General features: G+C 48.7%; 2 protein-coding genes across 2 annotated transcripts; both read right to left on the bottom strand.

Moving 5' to 3' along the window:
* Positions 1 to 262: 262 nt before the first annotated feature.
* Positions 263 to 1,471, bottom strand: LOC119463566 (uncharacterized protein K02A2.6-like). The gene is made up of 2 exons (XM_037724398.1): positions 1,177 to 1,471; positions 263 to 555 (listed from the first exon to the last, which is right to left on the bottom strand). Exons 1-2 carry the CDS (start codon positions 1,469 to 1,471, stop codon positions 263 to 265), a joined length of 588 nt encoding a protein of 195 aa, XP_037580326.1.
* A 7,654-nt stretch (positions 1,472 to 9,125) lies between these two features.
* Positions 9,126 to 20,363, bottom strand: LOC125940331 (uncharacterized). The gene is made up of 4 exons (XM_049656388.1): positions 20,240 to 20,363; positions 19,514 to 19,608; positions 12,517 to 12,630; positions 9,126 to 9,308 (listed from the first exon to the last, which is right to left on the bottom strand). The coding sequence occupies exons 1-4, from the start codon at positions 20,311 to 20,313 to the stop codon at positions 9,175 to 9,177; spliced, it is 417 nt and encodes a 138-aa protein (XP_049512345.1). The 5' UTR covers positions 20,314 to 20,363; the 3' UTR covers positions 9,126 to 9,174.
* Between the last annotated feature and the right edge of the window lie 547 nt (positions 20,364 to 20,910).

Below are 20,910 nucleotides of genomic sequence, written 5' to 3'. Positions count from 1 at the left end.
CTAGAGGTGCGCCAGTGATGCGCACTGTTCTGGGTAGAGTAAGAGGAGTACTTGTATTAACAATGTCATCAGCATGCATGAATCGTTCCTGGCCTTCCACCTTGACTATGTAAGTTGCAACGCTGACACGGCGAACAATCGTTCCTTCTAACCAGTGCGGGTCGCCTGGTCGAATACCTCTCACCCGGACTCGTTCTCCTGCATCAAATTCCCTCCAATTCTTTTTCTGTCCCTTGTCTTGATCTCTAGATGGAGTAGGCTCTCACCGCTTGGCTAATTCAGGGTGCAAAATGCTGAGACGTGTCCGCGGTGTCCAAGACAGGAAACTCTGTGCAGGAGTCTTACCAGTCGTGGAGCATGGCGTGTTGCAGTATGTGAAGAGGAACTGGTCCAGCCGGTGTTGAATCGTTCGGGCTTGCCCAGAGCACCTCTCGTCTCGCAGTTGGCGTACCAAGTTCTTCTTTACCGTCTGGACGAGCCTCTCTGCTGCCCCATTCGAAGCCGGATGGTACGGAGGTGTCTTGACGTGTTGCACAGCATTGGATCTGAGGAAAACTGCAAATTCGTCAGACACAAATTGAGGACCATTATCTGTCACAATCTGTTCGGGAAGCCCAAACGCTGCAAAAACGGTGCGAAGCTTTTCTACAGTCTTCGACGCCATGGTCGATTTCATGTGTATAACGTCGACCCAATTAGAATGGGCATCGACAAGCACCAAAAACCACTCTTGTTTGTAGTATGCAAAGTCTAGGTGCACTCGTTGCCACCGTCTGGCGGGCCTTCCCCATGACATAAGGGGTATCGCGGGTGCAGCGTTTTGGCTGAGCTGGCAAGTTGAACAGCGTCGAACTGTTTCTTCGACCAGCTCATTTAACTTCGGCCACCACACGTGACTTCTTGATAGCATTTTCATGCGAGTGGTACCAGGGTGCCCTTCGTGCAAAAGCTCTAGCACTTCTGGCTGCAAATATTCGGGAATAACTACTCTAGTGCCCCAGGTTATGCAACCAGAGTCTAGAGACAGCTCATTCTTTTTTAGTTGACCCGTCTGAATGGCAGGGTTTCGCAGTCCAGCGACGAACCGGTCGCGTAGTGCGTCGTCAAGGAATGTGCCGTACTTGAATTTAGCGGCCAAGTGCTTCAGTGCAACTGCAAACGTCGCTACTGTCTCACCTTCCGCTTGGTACCGCCTGTTGAATCTGAATCGCTCTGCGATGATTCGGCTTGCAGGCTCGTAATGGTCACTCAGTACCTTGACCAGGTCTTCGAGACTCTTCTCCGCAGGGGTCGCCGGTAGAAGCAAATCCTTGAGCGTCTTGTACGCATTCTTGCCAATGGCCGTTATGAAGGCCGACTTCTTAAGCTTCTCCTCTTGTACGTTGGCTACTTCGCAGTAGTGCTCGAATCTTTCCACGTACGAAGCAAAGTCTTCATCGCCGTCCTCCAGAAATGCGTCGAATTCCCACATTTTGGCCATGCCGTGCTGTGCCCTGCCTCAGTTCTTCACGGGATCCGCCCCTTCCCATCGTAGATTCGTTTCAGAATCCTCGTCGCCAGTTGTTGTAGCTCGGGAACAAGAAGGCAACTGTGACACGTTTCGTGGCGAACAGTTTAATCTGATAACCCAGCATCTTGCTTGGCAATATATACACACAAGTTGCGGTGCGTCAGTAGTGACATCACCGCGCTTTGTCCTTTTATTAGATACAACAGTGGGTACCGGAGCCTTTGCTCTCTATAATGAAGGGAAATTTCATAATATGAGACCATGAGCTCGCGAGCATCTCCCGAGTTGGTGGCCTGCCCTGCTCGTCTGACAAATCCTCAAGCTAGAGAATGGGCGGCCCCGTTTCCGGGTGACCCGCGTGAGCGGGAACCCATAACATTTGGATCGGCCTCATAAGGGGTGGGATAGAAGATTGAAGACCTGAAGCCGGGCCCGTTAAGCGTACGCGGGCGAAGTTACGGACGGTGGTCTTGGAATCAGTAAAGATGTGGGTGGCACAGGTGGAGGAGGGGGCCAGGGCAATGGATGCCTCCTCGGCCTCCATAAAACGGCGCGTAAAGGCTGGGCTGAGGGGTAAGAGGCGGTGTCAACATAGACGCTATCCAGTCACGTGCCGTAATGTTTGTGAAGAGCGTCCGCACGGGCCGCTCTGCGAGCCGTGTGGTGCTCCGGTTGCATGCTTTTGGGGAGGCGATGTACGGTGGGCCGATCCTGCTGATAGTGCAGAAAGGGTCCAAGCTCAATGGCACATACCCCTGTGGGCACGGAGACCTGTAACGCGCCCTTGAACTACCCTTGTCACGCGTGAGACCCAAACAGACGAAATCAACAGCCCTTTCCCTGTCGAGAAAATGGGGGTAAGTGGAGCTTGATGATGATGTGTGGTGTTTTATGGTGCAAGGGCCAGTTATGGCCAAAGAGCGCCATGCCAGTGTTTGTGAGTGTGCAGTGGGGCGATGAACTCTGAGAAGTAGATGAAGCGTGGCTGTAAAGGGGCCTAAAATTAGTCGCTGTAAAATGCGTAAAATATACATGCACTAAAATCATGGCAATGACTCATGAGGTGTACTATGAAATGAAGAATGCATTGAAAAAGAATGACACGATATTTAAAATATTTAAGATGCAGTAATTGGCAAGAAGCACTACTGCCTAAACAGAGTCCTTGAACCACAAGGGCCTGGAGGCATGTGCTATAAAAAATTACTATCAGAGCGGCATCCTCTGGAGAGAGGATGCGCTATGACCTTAATGGGCTAATAACATTCAGGACCACATCGTTAAAGAAATCGATGACTGCTTTGGCGTTAAAAAGCGGTTCTTCACCAAGAAACATGATGGGATGAAGAGGCACATGATACCGGTACGCTGGAGGAAAATATTTCTTTCTCTCTGTTTCGGCTTCCCGACACTCCATGAGGACATGGAGGATGGTCAGCCTCTCACCACATCTACCACAGGTTGGTGGTTCATCACCAGTAAGCAAAAAATTGTGGGTGGCATATGTATGTCCTATTCTTAGACGACAGATCAGGACATCAGTTCGTCGTGTTTTCGTTACGGGGGGCCAGAAACCTAACTGTGGTTTTATCAAGTGAAGCTTATTATTTCTTTCCGCATCCCACAAGCGTTGCCAGTGGCTTCGCAGTTTCTTTCGCAGGAAAGGCTTCAAATCTGTTGCAGGAACAGCAGCTGTAGGGAGATGTAATGCCTGAGATGTAACTGATGTGGCCATTTGGTCTGCTCGAACATTACCTTCAATGCCTCTATGGCCTGGCACCCAGCATATAATTACATGCTGGTTAGATATATACGCTTTACACAGAATGGAATAGAGCTCATTAAGTACAGAGTTTTTGTGTTTACAGAGTGATTGCAATGCTTTCACAACACTTTGCGAGTGTGTAAATATGATAGTCTCTTTAAGTTTTGATTTCATTATTTACTTTACAGCCGATAATATTGCATAGGCCTCAGCCGTGAAGATACTTGTCTCCGGGTGCAGTACACCGGATTCCGAAAACGATGGACCGATGGCTGCATAAGTTACCCCGGCATGTGATTTGGAAGCGTCTGTGTAAAACTCTGTACACGAGTATTTAGATTGTAGTTCTAAGAAAATCATTCTAATGTGTGCCTCTGGCGCGTGTTTAGTGACCTCTACGAACGATGTGTCACACTCTATGAGCTGCCACTGCCACAGCAGCAACAGTTTCGCTGGAGCCATAGGACATTGCTCAAGCAGTGGAACACCCATTTACTCACTGAAGTTCCTCACACGGAAAGCGAACGGCTTTCTCGCTGCAGGTCGATTATGGAAGAGTGTGGCAGCGGCCACGTCATTTATAGTTGAATAAGAAGGATGTTCAATGTTTGCTTGTATTTTCAGAAAATATGTAAAACTGCTGTATGACCGCTGCAGATGAAGTGACCACTGATGTGACTCTACGTAGAGGCTCTGGATTGGACTTTTCCTGGAAGCACCAGTCGCGAGACGGATACCCAAGTGGTGAACGGGGTCTAGTATTTTTAACGCACTTGGCGTTGCAGAATTGTAAATTATTGACCCGTAATCAAGGCGTGAGAGGACAAGACTTTTACACAAGTTAAGCAAACACTTTCGATCACTACCCCAAGTCGTATGCGACAGAAGCTTTAAAAGGTTCATTGTCTTCGGGCATTTTGCCCTAAGATGCTTAAGATGGGGAATAAATGTGAGTTTACAATCTAAAATGATTCCTAAAAACTTGTGCTCGCTGCTCACAGAGAGTGCATCTCCTTTGATTCCAATACTTGGGACTGGCGTTACGCCTCTCTTGTTAGTAAAGAGTACGCAAGTGCTCTTCTGGGCATTTACTTTGAAACCATTTTCGTCTGCCCATCCGGACAATTTGTTTATTCCAAGCTGCACTTGTCGTTCGCAGATGGCAATATTGCATGACTTGAAGGCTATTTGCACATCGTCGACATAAATTGAACAAAACATTGTGCGTGGAATGACTTTGTGCAGGGAATTCATTTTTACAATAAATAGTGTGCAACTAAGCACGCCTCCCTGTGGCACATCGGTCTCTTGAGTGAATGACTTAGACAAAGCGTTGCCCACTCTTACGCGGAATGTGCGATTAGATAGGTAACTTTCGATTGTATTTAACATGTTGCCACGGACACCCATCGCCGAGAGATCTCGGAGAATGCCGTAGCGCCATGTCGTGTCGTAAGCTTTTTCTAGGTCGAGAAACACTGAGAGGCAGAACTGCTTATGTATAAAAGCATCCCTGATATAAGACTCAATGCGAACAAGGTGGTCTGTTATGGACATACCTTCCCTGAAACCACATTGCAAGGGGTCTAGTAGTTTGTTATTTTCAAGGAAACAGATTAAGCGCCTGCTTATTATTTTTTCAAATAGTTTCCACAGGCAGCTTGTTAGGGCTATTGGCCTATAGCTGCTGGCTAGGGATGGGTCTTTGCCTTGTTTAAGCACGGGGACGACTATAGCTTCCTTCCACGAGGACGGGATATACCCATCCGCCCACATGGCATTGAAAAGATACAGGAGTGTTTTCAGTGTTTAAGGATGTAGGTACTTAATCATTTCATATATGACACGATCACTACCTGGCGCCGAGTTATTGCAGCAAGCGAGGGATGCGTTAAGTTCAGTTAAAGTAAATGGATAGTTGTAGGCCTCACTCGATGATTATTTACGTTTAAGGGGCTAGCGCTCTTCGTGTTCTTTGAACCTCACAAATGTTTTTGTGTAATGGGACGCACTGGATACATGTTCGAAGTATTCGCCCAGACAGTCTGCTGGTCTTCCAGGCTCTCACCTTGGGTACTGACTAAGGGGAGTGGGTGTACCTCCCGGCCTTTTAATTTATTTACTCTATTCCACACTTTTGTCTCATCAGTGTAAGAATTTATACCGGTGATGTACTTCTCTCAACTCTCCCTTTTAGCACGTCGACGCGTTCTTCTATCCTGGGACTTTATTTGTTTGAAACTAATCAAGTTTTCGGCAGTTGGTGAGTCGCGAAGTCGTACCCAAGCCTTGTTTTGATTTTTCCGGGCTTGTTTACATTCTTCATTCCACGACGGAATGCGACGTTTATTCGCAAGTCCGTTAGTTTGACGGATGCATTTCGTGGCAGCGTCAATTATAAAGGCTGTTATATAGGCCACAGCGTCTTCTATATTAAAGGAGGAAATATCATCCGTCGTTAGATATGTAAGTTCCCGGAAAAGTTCCCAGTTACCCGTGTCAACCTTCCATCGGGGAATGTGTGGTCAGCATATATCTTGTTTTGTTAAGTTTATTATAATTGGGAAGTGGTTGCTCCCAAAGGGGTTCTTGAGAACGGACCACTCCAGGTACGGAATTATTGTACTCGACACGATACTTAAATCTATGGAGGAGTATGTATTATGCGCCACGCTGTAGTACGTTGGCTCTGTCTTATTAAGCAAACATGCTCGTGAGGAAAAAAGAAAGTTTTCAATTAGGCGACCTCTCGCATCGCAACGCGAGTCTCCCCACAAAGTGTTATGTGCGTTTAAATCTCCGACAACAATGTATGGAGCCGGAAGTTCATCTATATAGTTTTGAAATTTGGATTTATTAAGTTGATAACTGGGAGGGATGTATATAGAACTGATAGTGATTAGCTTCTCAAAAAGCACCCCTTGGACAGCAACTGCCTCTAGGGGCGTACGAAGTTTTATTTCCCTACAGGCAACACCTCTGTCGACTATGAAAGCTACACCGCTGGATGACACAACAGTGTCCTCGCGGTCTTTGCGAAAAATAGCATATTGTCTGAGGAAATTTGTATCTGTATGTTTGAGGTGTGTTTCTTGAACACACAGCACCCTGGGACTAAATTTGCGGAGGAGTTCTTTAACGTCGTCAAGATTTTGAAGGAGACCTCTAACGTTCCAATGAACTATTTGAGTGCCCATATTAAAAAAAGTTTTTGGCTGTGTGTTTACGAAAAGACAGTTAGCTTACAGAACCCTTTAGGGGCCCTGTAATGCGGGGTTTCTCTTTTTTGGAGCGGTCGAGAGATTCTCGCCGCTCCTTAGGCGCTGGCTGCGCCGTCTGGCTAGAAGATGTGTCCATCGGCTCTTGCGGCGCGCTGGACACTCGCTCTTGCGAGCGGTTTGTTCGCGGTGAAGGCCTCGTCTCGAGGGACGAGACCCTTGAGGCCACCAGCCCGGAGGTCGATGGCCCCGTCTTCTGAGAGGGCGGAGCAGCACTAGCTGCAGCCGCTGAGGGGGCGCATGGCGTCACCGCCGGCTCACTACGTTTGTGCCAGACAGCCGCCGAAGGCCGTTGTGGCGAAGCCCCCTGACGCGTCACATCGGCAAAGCTGGTTTTTGGCAGGTAGGACACCTGCCTTCGTGCCTCTTTGAACGAAATGTTTTGTTTAACTTTAATCGTGACAATTTCATTTTCTTTTTTCCAGGATGGGCAGGACCGCGAGTACGCGGCGTGCTCCCCTTCACAGTTTACACAATGTGGGGTGTTATTGCACGTATCAGACGTGTGTTCAGAAGCACTGCATTTGGCGCAAGTAGTTCGACCGCGACAGCTCTGTGAGCTATGGCCAAATCTCTGGCATTTGAAACATCGCAGGGGGTTAGGAATATACGGCCTGACTCTGATTTTCACGTAGCCTGCCTCGATAGTTTCGGGCAGTACACTTGTGCCGAAGGTTAGAATGAGATGCTTGGTCAGAATTTCTTTTCCGTCACGCCTCATCTTAATTCTTTTGACATTGATGACATTTTGGTCACTCCAGCCCTCTAATAGTTCTGCTTCACTTAGCTCCATCAAATCATCATCCGAAACTACACCACGACTGGTGTTCATAGTGCGGTGCGGGGTCACAGTGATGGGAAAGTCTGCAATGGATACTAGGTTCTGTAGTTTCTCCAGTTGTTTCATATCTCGGAGTTCAAGAAGGAGGTCGCCGCTAGCCAATTTCGTAGCTTTGTAGCCGGCTCCTATTGTCTCTGTCAGGCATTTTGAAACGAGGAAGGGAGAGATCGCTCTCACTGCCTTTTCAGATTTTACGCTGTGTATGACGTGGTAGCAGGGAAAGTTTTCTTTGTGGTGCCCAAAAAATTGAAACACTTCTTCGGTGCGCCTCCTTTTCTGGGGGCGATCGGGTAACGCAGGGAAAGAGTAAGCCATAAAAATAATATTCATTCGGCAGGAACGCCAGCCACCCACCATGGAGCCCAACAAGGGGACGATGTAGGACCTGTAACACAAGTCCCACAAACGCCAGCTGTATGTTCCCGCTATAACCAAATACGTATAACCAAGAGTGGTTATAACACACAAGGTTAACCCTCGCCGCCAGGAATGTTGGAAGTAAATGGAAGAGAAAAGGAGACAGGAAAGATTAAAAGTAAGGGAGAAAGACGAAGATTGTAGAGAAGAACAGGAAAAGGCGACTGCCGATTTCCCCCGGGTGGGTCAGCCCGGGGGTGCCGTCTACGTGAAGCAGAGGCCAAAGGAGTGTGTTGCCTCTGCCGAGGGGCCATGAAGGTCCAAACACCCGGCTTCGGCTCAACTCCCAGGATCCCCTTTTCCCCGGACACGGCTAAGCCACGCAGGCGACACGCGGCAGGGTCCAACCCCCATGTGCTCGGGTCCGTGGTGTCGCAACACACCAAACGCCTGCTGACGCAGACGCCCCTGCGGGCAAGTGGAGCTTGTCATCATATTCTAGCGTGAGGCTTTCCTAAACCCGTGCGAAACGTCCGCGAAGAACTACGGAGGCCGATTTTGCGGGAGCGCGATGTTGAGGCCAAACGTAAGCGAAGAGCCGCCGACCCTGCGTTTAGGGCAAACGAAGCGGAACGCCTGGAAGAGTGCCGTCTTGCCACAAGCTTCGCTTACCCCCATTATCTCGACCGGCGAAGAGCTCTGAATTTTTTATTGCGATATTTATGGACACTCCAAAGCAGAATTTTGCCGTCGGCGTCGCCGTTGCCGTGAGGTTCCGTATGACGTCAGTGGAGATGAAATCGTCGCCGGGCGCCGAACGCTGTATGTGCGAGTGAAAGGGCGCGAGGGACGCGCGCTTTCACAGGGAGTGAATGCACGGCGAAGAAAAAACGCGCGTTCTGCGCCATGCTCCCTTAAGGGCTGCAGAAGTCTCTTTCCTCCTTTACAATCACCATATACGTAGAACAAACGCGCCTTCTTCCGACGCGCGAAAGGCCGTGGCGGTGAGGGGGGGAGGGGGAGGGAAGGGAGGCGACGTTTAGCTGCGGCATCAAGTGCCTATTTATATCAGAGGCTCCGGCAACAGTCACCAACGCCGCACGCATTCTGTGCGAGCGCGGGCAAAACGCCGACGGCGTCGACAACAGTTCTGCGTGTTGCCGGTGCTGCTGCATGTCCAAGGGTATACACCTGATAAAGCTACTATCATTACTCCGTATAGCTCTCTACAAATTTGCTATCGCAATTGATGCTTCGCCTTTCAGGTGAAACTGCGACATTTTTTTTTAACCGGGGCACTCCCGCAATATTTCGCCATTATTTAACAAATTGTTCAAAGTGAACTGCAGTAAACGAATAGACATTGATGGCAACGCATTTTATTATAAATTTCTACGTCGTGCACAGCTCGTTTTATAAACCTCTAGGCGAATAGCGTGCATTCGGTAAAATTTTGTTGGCTGATGTGTTCACTTGTATAATTTAAGCATACCTTTAGTATTTCACTCATATTTTTGTCGTTCCTCACTCTGACTTCATAAATTGAACTTGCTGCTCCTGTAAAAAAATAGGAACAATATGTACGAACAATTACTCTGAGCATTTTACGTCCTATAAATATGACTGACAGCACTTGAATTTATTGCGACATTCAAGTATAGAGTGTCTACCATGCTCTTCCATGCAATTCATGAACGCTACTGATTTCGGTGTTTTGTAACATTTCTTAATACAAAGCATCAGTGACCCTTTGAGCGAAAAAGCCGGCGGACGTTGCAGCAGCTAAATGGCACCTAGATTCCCATTGGCTGCTACGCCGCATTAGCAGCACGCCACGTCACGAGCACGCCGCAACGGAGCAGAGCGAGTGAAACGGAACACCTGCAGCGATAGCTGTTCCGTGATGGGAGAGGGCATCGCCGCAACGCCACGTCACCCTCGCTCTCGAAAACCTGCGCGTGGACCGTTTCTCTATCTCGCACTCAAACTGGGCTTAGCTGTTGCGCACGCCTGTTGGCCTTGGAGGCCACTACTGCTTTCTCGGTCTCTCATCGCGCAAGGCTTTGGTGTCATGCGGCGCTAGCACCGCAGGCTGCTGCTATTCTGCTGGCTAGGGCAGTACGTACCGCTATGGCACATTACTAGCAGCGCAAAACTCGAAGGACCACTCCGCGATGTTCAATTGGACATTAATGCTTTCGAATTCACAACTCATAAGAAGGCCTTAGGTGTCATCGGATTTAATTTATTGTGGTTGATTCGTAAAAAAACATTCAGCAAGAAGTTACAAAATGGTACTTCATCAGGGCAGCATGTCACTGATGGTGTCAAAGTTAAGCTCTGCCATTTGGAACGTAATAGACAAGTTCTTCCTAATTACTTGAAATTATACAAATTCATGCCTTTGTGAGCTTGCAACGTTCTGTTCTGTGTAGGGACAATACAGCAAAAAGAACACTGCGGCCGCGGAAGCTCGCTATTTCTGTACTACTTCAATATCTCTCTTTGAATGGGCGCCATTGTTGTGGAATCATATGCCGCAATATGAAAATTTTTCTTGGACATGACATAATACGTTTAGGCAGCAGAGGCAACAAGGGACTTCGGTAGTTAATATGTGAGATTATTATACTCCAATAACTTCAGTCTAACTGTGGCAAATCACGACTCGAAAAAGAAGGGCACAAGAGAGCACCATACGATGTTGTCTTCATCTTGGAAGTGTTCGTTTTTCAACAATATTGTTGGTGTTCACTCTTTTTGTAAGCCTAGCGAACACGCTTTCAATTCAAGACATCTGTGAGCACTACCAGAAAATACACAGTTTGACATGAATCAAGTTTAAAGCACGATTTCTCGCAAATCTTTATTATTGGAATGCATGGAGACCTTTCAGAAACAATAAATGTCTTCCTCCAGTGACACCTTGTGAACTGAATCTGTAAATTAATGCTTTGGCCGTGCAGACATTTGGCAACACTAGCTAGAGAAGATAAAACCTGGAATACAAACTGTATTGTTTTATTGCGATAGCAATTATATGGACACTCCAAAGCAGATTTCTGCCGTCGCCGTCGCCGTGAGGTTTCGTATGACGTCAACGGCGATGAAATCGTCTACGCGCTCCTGACGCTGTATGTGCGAGTGAAAGGGGGCGAGGGACGCGCGCTTTCACGGGGAGCGAACGCACGTCGGAGAGCAAACGCGCGTTCTGCGCTGTGCTCCCTGAAGGGCTGCAGAATTGAGCGTCTCTTTCCTCCATCCCATATATAGAGAGCAAGTGCAACTTCTTCCGTCGCGCGAAAGGCTGCGGGGGGGGGGGGGACAGGAGGGGAGGCGACGTTTAGCTGCGGCACCAGATACGTATTTATACAAAAACGCCGCGCGTGTTCGGTGCCAACGCGGGCAAAACGCCGACGGCGTCGACAACAGTTCTGCGCGTTGCTGGTGCTGCTGCATGTCCAAGTTTATAGAGCTGATAAAACTACTATCCTTATTCCGTATAGCTCTCCACTAATTTGCTATCGCAATTGGTGCTTCGCCTTTCGGGTGAAATTGCGACGAATTTTTTTGAGACAGAAATGTGGAGTCTGTCCTTGCGTGAATTTCTGTCAGCGTACCGCCACTTGTCGTTATATCTACACCAAAATTTGCTAATCCGTTATGGCATATCTGCTGGCTTCATTTTTCTCGGATAACTTGAAACTAGATACTACACATCGTCTCTGGCATCATTCGCGAGCGACAAACTTTATCAATTATTCACTTATTCATAGCAATATTGGTAAGAGGCAGTGCATATTGTCACGTGTTTTCTAACAAATCCCGAAAACAAAGCAGAAATAATAACTCTTAAACTTTGGTTAACGTCTATAATTGTGGTACTCCCACGCATGCTACACATAACCAAGGGAATAGTCTATTAAGTAACGTATTTGTTCTAAGTCATATCACAGGCACAAAGCTATAATTATTGTCAACTTCGTCCTTATTATGCGTTGAGTAAATCAGACATCGTTTTTTTGTAGCGTTAGCTACACTGGCCTAGCCAAGCCCGTTTCGCGCGACACATCAAGAGCCGTGCTGCGCATGCGCAAGGATCAGTGATGTCACACGGCTTGCGCACCGGAGCCACCGGAGCCGGCACCTCTCGCGCACTCCGCCGCCGCTGCGCGCGACTCACCGCCGCCGGTCTGCGCATTCCAGAGGAGTGACGTCGTAGCCGTGGTAGACGCACTGGCGCCGGCGCGCGCTCGTTGTGAGTCGCCGTCTGACACTGCGCTGGAGCCGCTGCACTTCTGATTGGCGTTTGCCAGTGTGGTATAGCCATGGAGAAGGAGAGCGCAAATGCTGCTCAACAGCGCAGAAGAACGGAGAAGCTTGACTCATCGGATCGCGAAGTAGTTGCCTGGCAATTAGCGGTTGAGCGTAGGAGACAACCAGGAAAGCTAAGAATAATCAGCTGAACCTTTGCGAACGCTACGTATATCCTGGCATAGCCGAGCTAAGCCACTGCAACTTTTTTTTCACAGATGCAGCCATAGCCTAGTGTGCACCATCACCTAACATGTTTCGAGAGTGCGCACTGTGTAGCATATCCGTTTTATTTTTTTTTTTCATACCTATAAAACCAAGAGCTTAATTTCCCACAGAGCTTATGGTACACGTTTATCTAGCTTCTAAATGGATTGCAAATTTAGAATTTGTACTGTTCAGAACGATTACCTTCATGCAGCATCGATCCAACACCCTACCGTATACGTACCATTGCTAGACAAAGTGACATTGAAGACTCCACAGATCGAATCATTTGTTGCAGAAAGTAAAACTTCTGTGCTTCCCCAAGGAGTGTAATTTAGTTGCGGGTATATCGAATGATCTGTGATAAAAAGCAAAATCAACTTTTCAGGTATACAACATGATATTATATCAGTAACATTCACATGAATACTGATTTATGTTAACTTGTATAATGAATAAATTGCCTGCCGTGGAGTGCCTGCCGCAGGAGTGGCTTAGCGGTAGAGCATCGGTCTCGTATGCGGGACGTACCGAGCTCAAATGCCGGTGCCGCCGGGTATCCACCGGTTTTTTTTCTAACTGGTAGACATGTTCCCTGGCCTGGTGCTCGGCTCTTGTGCGGGTTCACGTCTTGAGCGAGGGCCAAAGAGTTCAGGAGTTGTCTCAGGGCGCCTCTTGTCCAACCACAGATGGCCTTATTGAAGAGCATCCGCCGGGGCTGTGGGAAGCAAGTGCTGCCGCCGGGGACCTACCGGTAAAATAGGTACAAGCGCGGTCCCTGCCTGGTGCTCGGTCATTACAAGGGAAATGGCCGCCATGGGAGCGGCCCCATACATCGCTTCTTTCTTTTTTTGTGCTCACGAGGGTTTCGACGGGGATTCGGGGTAAAGGCTCCTTTCCCAAGCCAATTACGCCTGAAGGAAGCCGAACGCCAGGCCGGGGTGTCATGATGTGCGCTGAATTGTCATCGACAGATCATCAAGTACTTTCGAATTTACGGCGCCACGTGAGCTTTGTGTGCAATGTAGATGACGGCGAGGACGTGCCACGCGGCTTTGGCGCGAGCGCACCGAGCGTCGCAAGAAAAACAAAAGAAAAAAAGAATCTGAAGAAGAGAGGAGCGACGGAAGGGACACGTCAGCGGGGCTTGTTCGAGAATGGCTGCTGGGGTGCGGAGGTGTACGCGCGTAGGCCAGAAGGACCCGAGCGTACAAGGTAGAGCACTGCACGGGCTCGGGCTTACCCGAAAGCCCGGCCCCGGCCCCGGCCCACGGGCCGGGTAGAGCAGTTTTTTCACGGGCTCGGGCCGGGTTCGGGCACGGCGTGTGCGTTTTGACCCGGGCCCGGGCTCGGGCTTTCTGGTGGTGTGCATGTGACGTGCAGCGAGTTATTCTCGGGCGTCTCAACTCTTAAAAACATTATTTTTCGGTCTCGGGCCGGGTTCGGGCCGGTTTCGAGTCGGGCTCGGGACGGGCTCGGGCCTATGGTAAAGGGGTGGCGGGCCGGGCCGGGCGGGTAACGTAGAATATTTATTTCCGGGTTCGGGCCGGGCCCGGGTCTCGCCATAAAAGTTTTGATCGGGCTCGGGCGGGCCGCCCAACCTAAAAACGCTGAAAGGCTGAAAAAATCGGCCCGTGTACTAGAGTACAAGGCCTTCAAGCAACCGCATCGATGTTTCTCCGATGGCCTGGTGCCTACCGGGCGCGACGTAAGCAGGGACTGTTCGAGGAAGGCTGCTGGGGTGCAGAGGTACGGGTTTGACTGGCTCTTGTACCCAGGCTCACAGAGTCCTCCACCCATATGCAACGTGATTTCCCGGCAACCTGTGGCGTCTCTCTTGGTTTGCGGAAACGGGGGGGGGGGGGGGGGGGGGGGGCGTTGCGACGACCAGACAGCTGCAGGGCTCGGCCGTCCTCGAGCGTCTGAGAGTGTCGCTCCTATATCTTCGTCGTCCAGACTATTTCCAGCAGGAACTTAATACCGGTGAAATTTCTTTCGCGCTTTCAGTGAGCCGAACCTGGGCTGTATAGCGTTCGTTTCCACGGCGTTGAGCTTAAGAGCATTGCGTTGAACCTCGCGCTGTTAGATGCGTGCACAGGGTTGCACTTTCAGTTTGTTATCATAGCATCAGCCAACTCACGTTGAGGTTCAGTGAATTAATATCGTGCCCCTGCTATGTATTATTTGATGTTGTTTCTTTATATAAAGTGTGGTTATTGTGTTTGTTAATTTACAGCTGGCTTTGTTTCTTTCTGTCCCGAGGCAGCACCTCAGCCGAGTATATAAGACTCGAACCAATTCGTTACACGGGGTACGCTTGTGGCCATTTTAACCAGTGGGTGCCCGGCGGCTATGGGAATTGAGCCCACAACCTCCCACAGCCGAGGCGGGCGCTCTACCACAAGGCCATGGCCTTAAAGAAAATACCAGCAAATTTTGAAATATCGTGAATCCTTCTCTGAGCCTGACCATACAGACCAGCAGGAAATGAGGCAAAGGAAAGCATACGATTAATTATGTCTCATTGCAATAGCTATGTAGAAAATAAGGAGGAAAATGGGAAAGGAGAAAGGCCGGAACGTTAACTTGTCGCCTTTGCAGACCGAACCCAGAACCTTCGCATTATGCGTGCGATCACTACCAATTGTGCTACTGCGAGGACAATCAAACCTTCCATTAACTTGGTTATTTTATGTGCACTAGATGTAGCCCTGAAAGAGTTAGCCAGCGCCACTGGGAGCCACACTTGCTACCTAATGGCATCAGGGCTGCCAGATTGGAGACCCTTGCTATTAATAAACGAGGAGAAGAGAAACAGAGGGGATCGATTTTTTAGTGGCACGAGCATCGAGTGACACACTTGTTTCTTGCGCAGAACTTCCGTTTCACCTCCTGAGACAACCGGGGACGAAATTCAAAATAAATAAAAAAATTGAAGCAATAGTACAGTACAAAATTCATGTGCTTCATTTTAGATATATCAGAGCATAGGTTTAGTTACAAGTTGGGTTACTGAAGTGTCTGGAGTAATTAAAATGAATTAGAAATCACTGATTACAGCACACCAAAGCACAGAACCGTGGACTTTAGAGACCAGCCACGTGAGCACGACTTGGGCGGAATTCCTGGAAATCCGGAAGTAGAAAGCGCAAGTAATGAAGTCACTAATGACGTCACACACAAGAAAGTGGCATGATATTTAACTGTGTAATTAATATAAAACGGTTACCTGGCGTAGACTGAATATCTGCCTAGCTGAGCGGGTGTGACGTCTGTCCCTCCTCTCTCTCTCTCGCTTCTCTCCCGCCGCGCGCCTGCTCGCTCGCTAAAGCTGCGCGTGCGCGCTCGTTACATCATCTGACGTCAGCACCTGAGAGGGCGCGTAAGGTGCGCTTCGTGGGCCGCTCGTTAAGGGGCTACGTCCCACCAGTTAGCGCCCACTGCGCTTCCTCCTCGCCCTCCGTCGCATCTCGCCCGCATATCATGCCAGGGGAAAGGCTCTTTGCTCAATTGCTCCTCCGAGTTCGGTTCGTGGGTTGCGCTCGCCATGGAGGTGGCAGACCCGGAAGCCGCCGGGCCAAGCACAACCTTCTCACAAGCAGAAGAAGACCAAAATACTATTGACTTTCTGTGTCTGTGTCGTTCTTTCTAAACATAAACACACAAAGTTAACCAAAAGACTACCAACACCGAGGTGCGAGTGCCACTAAGAGACAACGAAGTCTAAGATTAGGGTCGCCTACCGTTTAAATAATCACGTATATAAAACCAGCAGCAATGAAGCCAAGGAAAACATAGCGGCAATTTGTTGTGGTTGAAATTGAAATGTAGAAAATAATTAGGAAATTGAGAAGTGAAAGTGCAGAAAAAGATAACATGTAGCCGTTGGGGACCGAACCCACGATGGAATACTGCTTCGCGTAACGCGAAGCTAGTGGATTGGGTCCTCACCGGCGACCATTAAGGTATCTTTTCATCCACTTTGATTTCCCCTTTGCTTCAATATTTTCCACATTTCAATCACAGCTAATTGCATCTATGCTTTCCCTTGCATCATTGTCTTGTACCATTAGATAGCGTGATTAACAAAAGTCAATCCCCTCTATTTCCCTCCTCGTTCTCTGAGCCTGTCAGACGACTCGGACTCTCTCAGTCCGAGGACTACTGTTTTCCTCCCATCGCTAATCATGTTTGTACGCGAGGAAACAAAGTTATTATTCCGATAGCCATGGCAGGGATGTTTAAGGCATACGCGCTGTCACCATTGGCGACCTCGTCGGGACCTTCGTGCTGGCACCGAATTTTCGCGCATGCGTGGCATACATGCGGAAAAATTAAAGTTTAAAAGTAACGTGAGCGGCGTCTTATGCATTTATCTGAAAACGCGAAGAAGCCATGTGGGCTGACCCTCATACTCCTCTTAGTTGACTGTTCAGCGGAGCAAAGGCAGCGTTCCGCCTTGTTTGATGGTCACAAACGCTGCAAATTCACCGACGATTACGAGATTTCCGAATGCTAAATTTGAGCGCAGCTCTATCCGTGTTTCATTTGGCGAATATAGTGGCTGGCGCGGACAATCTGTCTCGTGGGGCACGGTGCAAACGGAGCGAAGTGTGGCGCGACTGCCACGCTAATCGGCAGATCGCGAGAGGCAGCGTGTGGGTGAAGCGTGGGCGCTATTCAAAGCAGCCGCCAGTAGACAGACGTCCAGCTTATGCAGTGCTTTGTTTCCATATATAGTATTGGTTGCGCTATCGGTGAATAGACGACGTGCGTTACTCTGGCGCCACCTCATAGCCATCGTCGCCCCAGAGCCCGTCTTGCGCGGCACAACGTATTTCTTCTCACACTTTCGCCATACTATCCTCCTCCGCGTTCCACCTCTAGGGTGCCTAAGAGCTGCGCTATAAAAACTCACGGTATCGCAATAAATGTGAAAAATTGATAGCGATAGCAATGTATTGCGCAAGTACACAAAATGACTGTCGAATTCGCAAGCTGTCGGGCACCGCCCGACAAGGGTGTTCTGAGGTTAAATTTCGCGGTTTTTCTCACTGCGATTCGTGCGCATTCTTTGTATACATGATGCGCCATCTCTTGAGAGATAAGTAAACTTTGTTTGTTTAAGATTACTTCTTTTTGCACTAGGGTGCACCACAATGTTCAGCACGGCTTCTGGATACCAGGGCCTTCTCACTTGCGCGCGCAACCGCACGTTCGCACGGTTCGCTGAGCAGCATGACCACTTTTTCACCGTGTGCGTTTTACGGGGGTGCATTTAGTGAAAGCGATGATGACTTCGGTGAGGAAGCGAATTACGTGCCTCCATCAGATAGTGAAGACATTGATTCGACAAAATCGAGTGACGAAGACCGCGGCGGCATTTTGTCGAAAGACAATGAAATGGTGGCGAAAGCTTTTTTTCTGGCTTGTAGAGGTTTCCATTGTCAATCGCTTTATTTTGAGGCACACACAGCTGCAGAATCATGGTGATAAAGAACAGCGACACCTGCAGTACCGCCGCAACCTCATCGAACAGCTGGTGGGTGACGTGAGGGCTAGAGCCAAAAAGCGGGGCCCGTCTGCGTGGAAGGAGTGCGAGGCAAGCCTAGATGGGAGGAGCCATTTCATCTACAAGCTCCAGGCCGAAATAACAAAGACTGTGCTGTTTGTAGCGACCGAAAAACAAACGGAGGCAGGAGGGAAACTGTTTTTCTGCAAAACCTGCAGTAACAACCCTGGCCTGCACCCAGAAAAAATTCTTCGAGCGGTATCACACGCTGCTCAAATATCGGTAGAGGAGTTGCCTGTAGAATTCAAGAGAAAAAATAAATATCCTGTTAGTTTTTCTTCCACAGTTTGTGTTTTTTCTTCGCGGGGCCGCAAACTGGCAAAATAGTTTCGGACCAGGACAGCTGGAAAGAGAGTAAAAGTTTCGGACCGCAAACGGTTAAATGAACAAGCGTCTTGCCGTGCTATGAGCGGCAACGGCCGGGCCAGAATAGACGCGTGCTCAAGCTCATTACGACGTCAACGACTTCACGTCGATGCCAGCGGCCAGAACGATGGCGAAAATTCACCAGGAGTGTTCCTATGATTGTTTTCGCAATGCAACAAAGCTATCCTCAAGCCGATGACGTAGTATAATAAAAGTCGTCGCCGTGGTGTTGGTGTTGGATCTTTCGTCGCACACAGGCTTGATTTCACAGAGAATGCCTTGCGTGATTATAAGTGATTGTAGTGGGGCCTGCCGCACGTAGTTAATAAAAGCGCTTTGTTTCATCTGTGCATCCCATAATTCATTCCATGCTGCATAGCGTCCGCGTACTTCACTTGGAGCGCATCTCTTATGTGCCCGTTCCTGCGGCCAGTATCATCGTAGCTCGTAACCGAGCGAACGAGCACAGCGAGAGGGTGCCTCGAGGCGCTCGCTCGTGTCCGCTCCGTAAACGCACAGAGAGGCACTCTGCGCGTCGTCTGTTCACCTAAGCGCTGCATGAGCGGAGGTCTGTCTGCGGCGACTGCTGTGAATCGCGCCCACGCATCAGCAACGCGCTGCTTCTCGCTATCTCCCGATTAGCGAGGTAGTCGCGCAACACTTCGCTCCGTTTGGAAAGTATATCGCTACAGGAAAACACATATAGAGCTGCGCTCAAATTTCGCATTAAGGAGTATCGTAATTGTCGGTGAATATCTGCACTCCGCAGATGAAACGTTACGACCTGCACCCTAAAAACAAAGGGTGCAATAAAGTTTAAAAAACGACTCTATCAATTCAGTAGCTGCATATCACATATGCGACGCTTTTTTTTAATGGTGCATGTACATTATGACAGGTAGCGCAAATGAATTCTGCCTCACCCGGAGAGAGTGATAGCTACAGAGTAAATTAAGCTCTAGTATGCAGAAGAGAAGGAACTGCACTAGTGCTGACTTTACTCTATTTAAACTGGGTACACTAACTGCAACTTCTGCAGAAGCTGCTGCAGCTGGTTAGAGTAGCTGCAGTGGTGCCGTTTTTACCCAATTACAGCTGGTTGCAGCATTTTTGCTCCTGCTTAAGCATCTTCGAAAATGGGGAAAGGTGCCATGTTGGTTCGACTAGAACCTAGCTTACGCGTTGACTCAAGAAAACATCTTTGAAACAAATAAAGGGTTACCTGATAACACGTCCTAGATCGTTATCTATATAAGAAGTTTGCAATAAATGCAGTCAAGATAATTAATGTGCAATAACTCACTCGTTGAAGTTACGTTCATGGCATTATAGAGGCTGCTGGAGCCGATGTTTTCTGGTAGACTAAAGAAAAGGCCGTGTAGAAGAGTCGGGAGTCTCCTGAAAATAAAATGTGCGTGTGCCTATAAAAATTCTCAGTACTACAAAAAACGCTTAACCTTGCACTCGGCCGCGCAACGCTTTAAACAGCGAAGCTGGATGATCATAGCCCAGCATTTTCCGGAAGTGCGCGCGAACTTTTGATCTTATAACTCATGATGATGATATTTCTTTTCGCGCGTCTCGGACTTACCGCCGTCACTGCGCGTTGCATAGCGCAGCTTTGCAACACCGACGCCGCGTTCCAATGCCGACACCGCGTTCCAGGAGGCCCATTCCGTGAATGCATCTCTGTCTCTCTCTCTCTCTCTCTCTCGCTCTCATAGCGCGCAAAACTTCTTCACCTCGCAGAGTACGAGCGTATGAACGCGCCAGCTGTGGACGAAGACGACGACGCTCGAAGGCAATCATATGGTTCGCATAAATGCATGTTCTGCAAGCGTGGCTATATAGCCTAGTAGTTACGACGCTCGCTTTGGAACCGGGTTCCACAGTTTGGAACCTTGCCGTGTCCAATCCCGCCACGGCAAGAAAGTTTGTTTTATTTTCTTTCTTGGTAGTTCCTTGATAGGTACCACAAATTACGGCTCGCTTAAACAGCTTCGCTGTTACAATATTACTAAGTACTTACCACTCCCCCTTGAAACCTCTGTAAAAGTAGATGTCGGACTCGTTGATGCTCATCTTAATGTCATCCTTACACATTCCTGCGCCTCCAGTAGTGTTGGATGTTATTATTGGCTGACTGGTGTTATAAAACTGCAACGAAATCAAAACATGGGCTCTAAAGTACAAGACTTCAATTTGATACCATACCTACACAGTATTAATTGAATGATAACTGCTCTAATTGCGTAAACGAGCACATGTAGATGAGCAAAATAAATAATCAGATATACACTTAAATGTCAATCATATAAATCACCAACTTAAACATTCAGTTAAATTCAACGTGACTAATATTGGTCTTCTGTCGGTGGTATTTTCCGCTAGTTCTGTGGCGTTAGCAATTATACGGACGCTCGGGGCGCGTTTCCATCTTCACCTCTGTTGCCGCTGTGCTGTAACGGTATTGACGCGAATGCCTGGCCCGCAAGTTGGTCACTAGAAAATCTCCAAAGTTGCGAGCGAGCCGCAAAACGTTAGGCTACAAAAATTATAAAATCGTGTGGATGCACTCTGTCGACCTGTTCGACTGCATCTGCAGAAGAGCTAGTGTAGCATTGCTCTTCTGCTGCTGGCATGAGCGTTGCCCGCACAAACGCTAGCGCTCCTGCTGTGGAGCTGTGAAAATAAGTGGCT

The sequence above is a fragment of the Dermacentor silvarum genome, chromosome 9, assembly GCF_013339745.2.
Source record: "Dermacentor silvarum isolate Dsil-2018 chromosome 9, BIME_Dsil_1.4, whole genome shotgun sequence".
Lineage (NCBI taxonomy): Eukaryota > Metazoa > Arthropoda > Arachnida > Ixodida > Ixodidae > Dermacentor > Dermacentor silvarum.
Note: the sequence above shows the minus strand (reverse complement) of the source record. Positions and strands in the feature narration are given on the sequence as shown.

What these genes read in the sequence shown, in the direction of transcription:
- LOC125940331 (XM_049656388.1), bottom strand. Translation starts at nt 20,313, where the DNA reads ATGTGTAAGGATGACATTAAGATGAGCATCAACGAGTCCGACATCTAC. An exon ending in AGAGGTTTCAAGGGGGAGTG is followed by an intron (nt 19,609 to 20,239) that starts GTAAGTACTTAG and finishes TTTTATTTTCAG; the next exon opens with GAGACTCCCGACTCTTCTAC. An exon ending in CATGAACGTAACTTCAACGA is followed by an intron (nt 12,631 to 19,513) that starts GTGAGTTATTGC and finishes TTTTTATCACAG; the next exon opens with ATCATTCGATATACCCGCAA.
- LOC119463566 (XM_037724398.1), bottom strand. Translation starts at nt 1,471, where the DNA reads ATGTGGGAATTCGACGCATTTCTGGAGGACGGCGATGAAGACTTTGCT. An exon ending in CAGGCGGTACCAAGCGGAAG is followed by an intron (nt 556 to 1,176) that starts GTGAGACAGTAG and finishes ACGAATTTGCAG; the next exon opens with TTTTCCTCAGATCCAATGCT.